At 44.5% G+C, this 10345-nt stretch overlaps 1 protein-coding gene across 1 annotated transcript; it reads right to left on the bottom strand.

Moving 5' to 3' along the window:
* Positions 1 to 8970: 8970 nt before the first annotated feature.
* Positions 8971 to 10005, bottom strand: olig2 (oligodendrocyte lineage transcription factor 2). The gene has a single exon (XM_079562613.1). The coding sequence runs from the start codon at positions 9934 to 9936 to the stop codon at positions 9160 to 9162; it is 777 nt and encodes a 258-aa protein (XP_079418739.1). The 5' UTR covers positions 9937 to 10005; the 3' UTR covers positions 8971 to 9159.
* Positions 10006 to 10345: the final 340 nt, after the last annotated feature.

The following is a 10345-nucleotide window of genomic DNA, read 5'->3' as shown; positions in this document are numbered from 1 at the left end:
TTCAAAGCTGAGGCACCAGGTCTATTGATATGCATATACGTTCACTTTAAAGTAAACCAATCAATGATCCTGCCTCCACTGGCCTCCTCCCAGAGTTTACTTGTATCTTTGTGGATGTTGCAGTAAACATCGGTCCCATGGGAAACGCCGACCCCCGAGTCTCATCTTCACCTCAAATCTCCCCCGTGTTTCTTCTCATGTTCCTGCCGAAGTTAAATCCCGTGTTTGTGTCCCGCCGCCGCGCTGTTTGCCGACCTCCTCCCCGTCGGTCCTCGCGAGCGTCTTCAGCGCCACCTTTGAAGACGGCCCTAATCCTTTGGGCCAACACGAGCCGGCGCAACACGATGCATTCGCTGAAAGGCTGTACATCTGCGCGCCTCTAAATCCAGTTACAAACGGGCCGTCCGCTGAGATATGAATATTTAAAAGTGTAGCGGATCACAACAGAGGAGCAGCTGCCGGTAGAAACACCAAGCTGTCGCCGAGGAGGCCCGGACTTCTGTGACGGGTCCTCTTTTCCCACTCTTTATAAATGAGTTAATTTGAAGCCACTGTAGGGTTAGTGGCCATCGTTTTTTAATTGACTACGATTTTGCTGTTCGTGCTGTTGACTGTGTTCAGCGACACTAATGGGATTTACAGTGAAGTTGTTTAAGTGCGATAGAAATACACTGGCAGACTCGCTGTAAACGCCCTTACTTTTGATTGATTCAGCTTCTGCAATGTCAATAGATCCAGTGTTAATATGACACAACTAAATGTCACCTGTGGTCATGAGATTTGGGTAAAGATTGAAAGGATAAGATCGCGAATACAAGCGGCCGAAATGAGTTTCCTTCGCAGGGTGTCTGGGCGCACCCTCCGAGATCGGGTGAAGAGCTCAGTTACCCGGGAGGAGCTCGGAGTAGAGTCGCTGCTCCTTCACGTCGAAAGGAGCAGCTGAGGTGGCTCGGGCATCTGTTCCGGAGCCTCCTGGTCGCCTCCTGCGGGAGGTGTTCCCGGCATGTCCTAGTGGGACAAGGCCTCGTGGAAGACCCAGGACACGGTGGTGGGACTATGGGCCCGATCTTGTGCATCAAAACGGAGACGATAGTGTGACATGTTGCCTCAGTAGCAGCACTTTGTGATGTTGCCACTCCAGACTTGGCGCATTTAAGTGGGTGGAGACACACATTTTCCTCCAACCAGATCGACTCCGCCTCCAGGAGTGTGGTTGTGTGGGAGTGGGGGGTGAACATGTGCTTTTGTTTTGCTTCGCGTTCACGCCGAGCGCGGCCGATCCGCGCCACAGCGGACGCTGTAGCTGTTTTTCTCTGGAGACGTGAACATGGTTTAGCTCACGATGGTTTAGCTCACGATGGTTTAGCTCACGATGGGGTAAATAAAGTTTTTAGTTTGACCTGTGAGAGCCTAAGGCTTAAGAAAGAACGCAAGACAGCGCAATGTAAACCAGGAAGTGAACGTCAGCCGTGTTTCCATCAGTGCAGTCGCCTCCTCTTGTGACGCCGCCTCACAGGTGGCGGAGGCGAAGGGCACATATAGCGCCGCCACTCGGAAAATAATTCACCAAGAGCCTGCGCCGCCCCGTGCGGCGCCACAGGATCTGGCCCTGAGTCTCCGAGCTGGCCTGGTGTCGCCTCGGGGTCAGAACAGCTGGAGGAGGTGTGTGTGGATCGGGAAGTCTGGGCATCTCTGCTGAGACGCTGCCCCCGCGACCCGGCCCCGGATAAAGCGGAAGAAAATGGATGGATGCTAAATATGGCATTATCAATTTTATTTATTACATTATGCATTTTATGCATTGGAACAGACAGCTGACAGCACAGCCTCAAACATCTATAAAAACTGCTCCACACTGGCGTTCCCCGGCCGGGCTGTTCTACAGGTCCAGGTAGTTTTTATTACCCCATTCTTAGATTTTGTTGAAGCACTAACGGTTTATTTTAGTGTCCCGGGTGGTCGGGAGCCTTTAGCTCTCTCGGTGGGTGGTGGTCCGGGTTATCTGGGGTCCTCATGTGAGGAGTGGTAGGGCCTTATCAGTTATTACTAACTTCTTCCTACTCCCTTTGAGCAGCTAATGCTAATTAACTATAGGTGTACTATACCTGTATGCATCTGTTGCTCAAATAAAGTAAATAAAGGAGTGCAGTAACGGAGGAGGGCGAGATGTGGGCGTGTGACGGCAGGATGTGCCTTGGCTCATGGTTTAGCCCCTCATATAAAACTAAACCAACCTCTTTATTTACATCAGGTGGACCTGGTCACTGCTGTCTTGCTTCTCGATACTACTTTACTTCTGAACATTTTAACTCAAACAGCGCTGTGAAATGAAAGGTCTAATGTTAACAAAAGTATGAAACGTGAACAGAAAGATAAAGATGTGACGAAATAAATGAAAGGTTAAAGGAAGATGCTGCCTCTGTCCTGTCAGTCCAGCTTGCCTTCGGGCACATTATTCCCACTTACACTGGGTGGCGTTGACCTGGCTTTAATACCACTACCACTATTCCACATGAAGACTTTTCTAAATATTTTAACCAGTTTTCATTAGTTTGATCAACATTTTCAACGAAAATACTCTGAAAAGTATTTGTTTTATTGAGTGGCTTTTCATTCTTTTCAGAGCGTCTACAAACTGTCTTGAAATGAATCAATGTTTCTCCATCTTAGACATTTTCAAACTCAAGTCCAGTCGTTGATGTTTGACCATCTATAACACGGTTTGTGTAGCACCTCATAAAATACTGAACATTTCAAGCCCCACCCGGCCTGGATCAGGATCAGATCAGGACTGGAGCGGGTCTGAAATAGATCTAAACAGGTCTAATAAATGATGTCTTAACTGGGCATAAACCACATCTAAATGAACATTTAGGCGTTTCAGTTTGGTCCCTGAGCGAGTTCACCGCCCGCCTCCTGCGTCTCCTCTGAAACGTCCTCCGTGCAGCGGCGACTGCGGATAAATCCCGATAATGAGTGGAATAAACAACTGTGAGCATGAATATTCAGGCCGGACTCACACGGCTCAGGCTCCTCCACCAAACGTCCACGAGGCTCAGGAACACGGGGCTCCCACCGTCTGCTGTGCATCTGCTGCCGCGCTGGACCTTCACACGCCGGCGGCTCCACATCACCATCATCATCATCACGCTGCAGACCACACTCTCAACACTTTCACCACGCAAATGATGATTATTGTGTTTCCTTGTTTTATTTTACTCATGCCTCTGAAGAAGAGGTCGGTAGTAAGGCGTAATAGTTCTCCTGGTATTATTACGCCTTACAATAAACCGTAAATGCTCTAATAGAGGCCGGGGCCTTTATTTACTCAAGGGCATCAGGACCAGGCCTTTATTGGAACCAGGCCACAATTAGAGACAGGCCTTTATTTCTATTTGAGCAAAACGGACGACCAGGAAAATGAAGAAAAACGAGATTTGTGTCCATTTGCACCTAAAATATTAGGTTCATTTATTAATGAACATTTCAAACCCTCTCCCAGCGGCTGGAACATTGACGCCTTTTATTTTGTCGGGACAACAGGAAGTGTTTCGTTGCTGTTAGCGGAGCTTTGACATCAGTGTCACTGCAGGTTTCTGTTTCGTTTTTACCAAGGACCGGATTATTTGTTGTTATCTTGTGTAAAAGGCGAGTTTAGACGGAGCGTTTGTGTTTGTGATCGATCATGAGACTGACCCGAGAGAAGACGAGACGCTCGCGCTGATGGGAGGAGTTATTTTGAGGCGTGGGACTGACCTGCACACGGAGCAGCTGGACGTGCTTTGAAGACGCGATGGAGACTTTATTAAAACCCTGGAGGGTCACACAACATTTGTTGCCCTGTTTCCAAATATCGTCACAGGAGGTTTGAAAAGTGGCTAAATCTGTGTCAAAGTTACGCTCGGATCAGCTCCTCCGCAGCGTCCCCCCTCGGCCCGGGTTCCCGTTTGTTACTTCCTGCACGTGAGTTTTCATTTACACCAGTATGAGACAAATTCCTAACATGGGGAATATTTCTACTGCTATAGTTTCTAATAAAAGCCCCGGCCTGTTTTAGAGACCGGCTTTAATTTGCCTCCGCCAGCCGCGAACCTGGTCACTAGAGAACATTAGAGAACTATATTGTAAGGCGTAATAATACCAGGAGTAATTTGGCATCCGCACAGTAAAGTGAAGATTACTGTGCAGATTTCGAACTACTCCTGGTATTATTAAGCCTTACAATATAGTCCCCCCTTTTATCCGCTTAGAAAATCCACATTGTTTAATTTTGTGTAATTATACTTTGTAGTGGAACACTTCACGTAACCATATTTAAATAGGGAAAACGTGGAAGAGCTTGGTAGCTTCTATCTTGACCTGTTTTGGAGCTATAGAGGAGAGAGGGAGAGGCTAAATGCTAACGCTGTCTGCGCTGTGTTTACGTGACCGAGGGCACGCGTGAAGACCAGACAGGTACACATGAACTCGTCTAAGCTCAGGTAAGAACATATCTCAGTGTGGAAAAATGGTGGCCTGTCCCGTTCGCAGTAGTTTCGGGTCATTGTCCATCTGCAATGTGAAGCAGCTCATAATACTGCCCGAAACACACACACAAAACGTTTACACAAAGACAAATAATAATGCCTTTCACTTGTATTGCGCTTTACAAGCCTGTGTTACCGAGTTCCTCAAAGCGCTGCACTGTCGCCATTATTCATTCACTCCATGGGGTGAAGATTTCTGGGTTCACTTCCTTTTTCCGCCCTGTCCTGTGAATGTTTGCATTCTATGGCCAAAAACAACATGATCAAATGTAAATGTTTGGGTGGTTTTACTTCAAGCAGACACTGTTTACTCATCCTTATGATTTTGATGAAGATCAGCTCACATTTCTTTTTTTTACCAATTTAGGCAGGAATGTGAGAAATTCCAAAGCGCTCACATACTTTTTACTGTTTCCTCCCACTGTACGTCCTCCCAGGCTTCCAGGTGCTGCACGTCGGTCTCTCATCACAAGCACCGACCGGGCCCCTCCTGCTTCGCCTCAGAGGTCTGCCGGGACGGGGCAGAGCAAAGCAGTGTTCATGTCGTCGACTAAAATATTTAGTCTTAATTTTAGTCAAAGTGATATTTTTTGTGACTAAAATTGGACTAAAACTAAATTAAACATTCCTCATGAGACTAAAACTATGACTAAAATGTCCAGATGTTTTAGTCTAAACTAAAATAAGACTAAATAAAAATGAAAGGGAGAGACTAAAATCATCCAAACTTCTATTGAGCGTCTGAAAGAGCCTCAGATCATGTAAATTCTCTGCCAAAGGATCAGCTCTGAGCTTTGTTCATGTGGAGCAGAAACATGAAGCAGAGGAACTACATTAAATATGATTATAATGAAGATTATCAATGCAAAGTCCACTCAATTAGTCTTAAATTTAGTCGACTAAATTTACTTGCAGTTTTAGTCCACTAAAACTAGACTAAAATTAAAGATTGTTTTTGACTAAAACTAGACTAAAATCGATGGTGTGGCCGGTATGGCAATAAAAAGACAGATCTCTGTGTCATATTTGCATTTATATTACGTGATTTATATTACGTGGATGTACAGTGTGTTCAGGGAGGGGGGGGGGGGGGGGGGGGGGGGTGTAAGAGACATTATTTAGTTTAATCCTTTTATTGATTTTGTGTCTGTTTGTCAGTTTCTTTAGAACACAGAGCCTGACGCAGCCCGTCCATGGAAAACATGATAAAAAAAGACAATATTGAAAGTAATAAAAGTTGTAATAGTGAAAACATGGTTGACACAATGAGGTATAAAAAACAGCAGAACGAGTATAAGTTGTTTAGTCACTGAAATAAGACAATTTAAAATGTGCACTGACCTGAATCTCTAACATGAAGGATAAACACTCGCTATTATATTTCGCCCCAAATAAAAGCAATTAGGTTTGTATTTTAGCAAAACTGTGCAACAAGAGGGAGATTAAGGGGAGACACTACAGGCAAAAAAATTTCAGTTTTCAGGTTTTGGTCCAAATTGGTCTCTGAACATATAAGCTTTCACCCGGAAACAGAAAATATACCAAATCTTCACAATAACATGTTTAAATGTTGCGCTGATTCAATGTTCCCCCATAGACTTATATGGGAGAATGCGATTTCAAGGGCCTTTTTCTAAAAACACATGTTTCTGTCATTGTGGCGACGCTATGTCCACGTCAGTCGGACCTAAAGACTTCACATTTTCCAGCCTTGGACTGAACAATATTTGGAAGATTTTTTCAGAGGGATTTTTTATTATTTAATCCTTAAGCCCCATTTACTGAGGTTTGAATGTCAAAAAATAAGGCAAATTTTCCACAAACAAACAGCTTATTTTAAAACTAAACAAGAAATCCTAAATCCCCTGTGAGAAAGTCTTGGCAACTCATTTATCAATAAAATGAAACCATAAATTTGAATGTAGCTCTATCCATTATTCAGATTTCGTCGCCGAAAATATGGGAAATTTGGGGCATTTTTAGGCATAAAACACCTTGTTCTTATATGAAAAGATAAAATGACAGAAAACTTGCCATGTATTTTTTTCTCACATTTATGCCAGTCAGTGATCTACAGCAAAAGTTTCAAATTGATATCTGTAAATATAAATTTTTTCCCCTATTCACCTGCAGTGTCTCTTGAATAGATTAAAATGCTGCCACAAAATAGCATATGTTTTGGGCGAAGAGCGAAGGTGCAGCCGCAACTCAGTGGAATTATACATATGATATTAAATAGTAATAATAAATGATATAAAAGGCAAAAGGAGAACAGTGATGGTTCCAGCTCAAATCAATAGATAAGATAAAATAAGATAAAATAAGATAAGATAAGATAATACTTTATTGATCTCACAATGGAGAAAGTCACTTGTTACAGTCGACGTTCAAGAAGATCCCTCAGAGTTGTGCATAAACAGACAGGAAAATGTGCAACTAGTAAATTATATAATATAATATAATATAATATTTACGTGTCTTTGGCCGAGACACTTCACCCACTGCATGAATGTCTGACTGTTCTGTTTTTAATTGTTATTTATCGCAACCAGAGACAAACGTTTCCCCTGGAGGAGGATCGTCCAAAACCATTCGAGAGCCTGGGACATGTTATTAGAGGCGCCTCCGGTTCTGATAATTAAGTCAAATTTAAAACGAAGATTAATGGGATCCTTTAGGCGTTGAATAATAAAATATAAAAACGGAGAAATGCTAAATTCTGGAGTTTGTTAATGGATTCATCCGCAGTGATCCGACGGGGAAGGGAGTTGTTCTGCGCAGTGTTACTTTCGTCGACTAAAATATTTAGTCTTAATTTAGTCGTCAATAATATCACTTTGACTAAAATTAAGGGAGAGACTAAAATCATCTACTACTACTATACTACTACTACTACTACTACTACTGCGAAACTACAAATGACCATCTGAAAGAGCCTCAGATCCTGTAAATTCTCTGCTATAGGAGCCGCTCTGAGCTTTATCATGTGGAGCAGCTCCATGAAGCAGAGGAACAAGATTCACTTTTTCTCCAGCTTTACCCCAATCCAAAAGCTTCTGGGAAAAAGGTGTGAAAATAGCAACAAAACTGAGACGAAAACAAGGATGAAAATGTGAAAAAAGTGAGAAAAAATGGACGAAAAAGTGACAAAAATTGGACGAAAATTGGACGAAAAAATGACAAAAAAGTGATGAAAATTTGACAAAAATGAGACGACCGCCCGACAAAAAAAGCGATGAAAAAAATCTGATGATGTGAGGAAAAAGATCCATTTAGTTTTGTAGGTCTTTCAAATGAGGCGTTACACTGGCCTACAGGATTTGGGTAAAGCTGAACTAGAAAAAATGCTCTCGGTTCAGGCGGGAGTGAAGAGGTTAAATATGACTAAATTCGTCTTAATTTCAGTCGACTAAAACTAGACTAAAATTGCATTACAAGACTAAGACTAAAACTAAATTAAAATATGTTTAACACTGATTCTGCGGCTCGTTTTTCTACTTTTAATGATTGCTTTTTGCAGATGTTGGTCTATGGACACGGTTTGATAGTTTCTCCTAAAATGGCGTTCGATTTAACTTTTTTTTTCAGCGGCAAAAAACAGCACGAAAAGGACTGAAAGTAAAAAAAAACATTTGCAAAAACAATGATGTCCGTTGATATAAAGTAAAGGCCGGATTCATTTTAAGGTTTTGAAATATCATTAAAAAAGGGGGTTTTGGGTTTGATTTCTCATTCATTATTTCTGAATGAAAATATATTTTTTTGCAAACAAACTCTTCAAGTTTTTAGTGTCTTTAGGATCTTTCTCCACTCGCTCGCCCTCATTTCTGTTCCGTCTCAAACCACAAAATAAAATCTTTGGAGCAGAATCTATAGTTAATACTTTGCTTTGAGAGTGTGAAGTGTTTTCATGAGGGAGTTTGTTTTATCTTTTGAGAATCTAAGTAAAAAAGATTATTATTTACTAGTCAATCAAAGCTAATAAATACACAAAGGTAATTTACGGCCCTGCTTTAGTGGCGGAGGGATTAGAGTCAGTGTTAGAAGCTCTTTTCCTCATTTATTGTCAGATTTTAAACATTTATTTCCCTGTTTGATTCACTGAAGAAAATAAAGTTTGCTTTTTCATGAGCGAGATGACACTAAACGGACACGGTTTATTTACAGGTAAATGTGAAACATCTAAACCCTTCATTAAACTGAACTTGGGAAAAAGAGCAAATCAGTCTGAAGAAAGTCTCTCCTCTGAGGAAACAAAGGATTTAAGTCTGAATAAACTGTGGGTCAAGTGAATATTATTTATTATCAGTTGTTACTTTATGTTTGTGCTTTTTATTTATTCTCTTTTTGCCTGAGACTCAAAGTGACTTTGCAGTAAATAAATGTTGTGTTATTTAGTGGTAAAAGCAACAGGAGCAAAGCAGGTTTAGTTAATAATGTTTATTTCACATTTCAATCCCCGTCAGGAGAATCAGAATCAGTCCAAAATAAGTAAATAAATATCTTTAAATGTATTTACAATAAACAAAGTGAGGGGCTCGTGACTCTAATATAGAATATCTCTAGAACAGTCTCTAATATTTACAGGCTCAAGTCTCTTAAATAAACCATAGTCCAGAGCGCGCGCGCGCGGTCACTTGGAGTCCGCGAGCCGCGGCACGCTCACGCTGCTCATGGAGGGCACGTGCGGCGGCGGTACCTGGCACATGCTGCACGGGCACGGCATCCCGCCGCTCATGCCCCAGTGCTGGAAGCTGCTCGCGGGCGGCGCCTTGAGGAGCGCGTGCGGAGCGCGGACCGACGACACGGACAGCGGCGCGGACAGAGACGCGCTGCTCACGGGCGGCAGCAGCGGGTGATGCACCGCGGGGTGGGCGGGCGGCACAGGGTGCGTGGGCACGGCGCCCGGGTGCGCCATGGTGCCGCAGGCGGACGGGTGGAAGGCGCCGTGGTGCCCGCTGCTGCCGTAGATCTCACTCACGAGCCGCTTCATCTCCTCCAGAGAGTTACTCAGCATCAGGATGTAGTTCCGCGCGAGCAGCAGAGTCGCGATCTTCGACAGTTTACGCACGGACGGCCCGTGCGCGTACGGCATGACCTCGCGCAGCCCGTCCATGGCCACGTTCAGGTCGTGCATCCTCTTGCGCTCGCGGCTGTTGATCTTGAGGCGGATGGTCTGGAGCTCGTTCTCGGACAGAAGTTTGCGGTCCTTTTTGGACAGGCGCAGCGCCAGCGCCTCCTCCTCCTCGGCGGAAAGGCCGCGCAGTCCCATCTCTAACGGAGAGTCGCTCTGCGTGGACGACACGGCCCCGGAGAACCCGTGCATGGACTTCTTTAACGTGGTCATGAAGATGTCGTCCACCTCAGGAGAGGACGGTCTGCTGGACACGCGGCTGGTGTCGGACTCCATCGCACCGTGAGGTCACCGGGAGGTCTGTAACAGAGACACGGGGTTAGGCAGTGTCCCGGGACAGGCGGCTCTATATGGGCTAAGCAGAGTCTAAATCACGCGCTCATCACTAACGTGTTTAAAGAGGAGGCTCTTACCGAGAGAGGAGAAGAAAAGGACAAATCCACCTGTTACTCCAGAGCGCGCGTGACAGCTGTTTGGCACGCCTCGTGCGCATCGGCCTTTTATAGCGCGTGGAGGCCGGGTCACGAGAGCCTGCCCAGCATGCAGCTCACGGACCAATCAGCGGCGGAGGAGAGGGAAGGGGCGGGGCCTGGCACTCACAGCATCCCTCTGTGCGCGGCCCTGTGCAGGCGCGTGCGTCTCTGCGACTTTCAGTTCAACTGTTTCTGCGCGAGACATTCATTTA

The sequence above is a fragment of the Gobius niger genome (genome assembly GCF_951799975.1).
Source record: "Gobius niger genome assembly, chromosome: 9".
Lineage (NCBI taxonomy): Eukaryota > Metazoa > Chordata > Actinopteri > Gobiiformes > Gobiidae > Gobius > Gobius niger.
The sequence above is the reverse complement of the archived record's forward strand: the minus strand, read 5'-3'. Positions and strand labels throughout refer to the sequence as shown.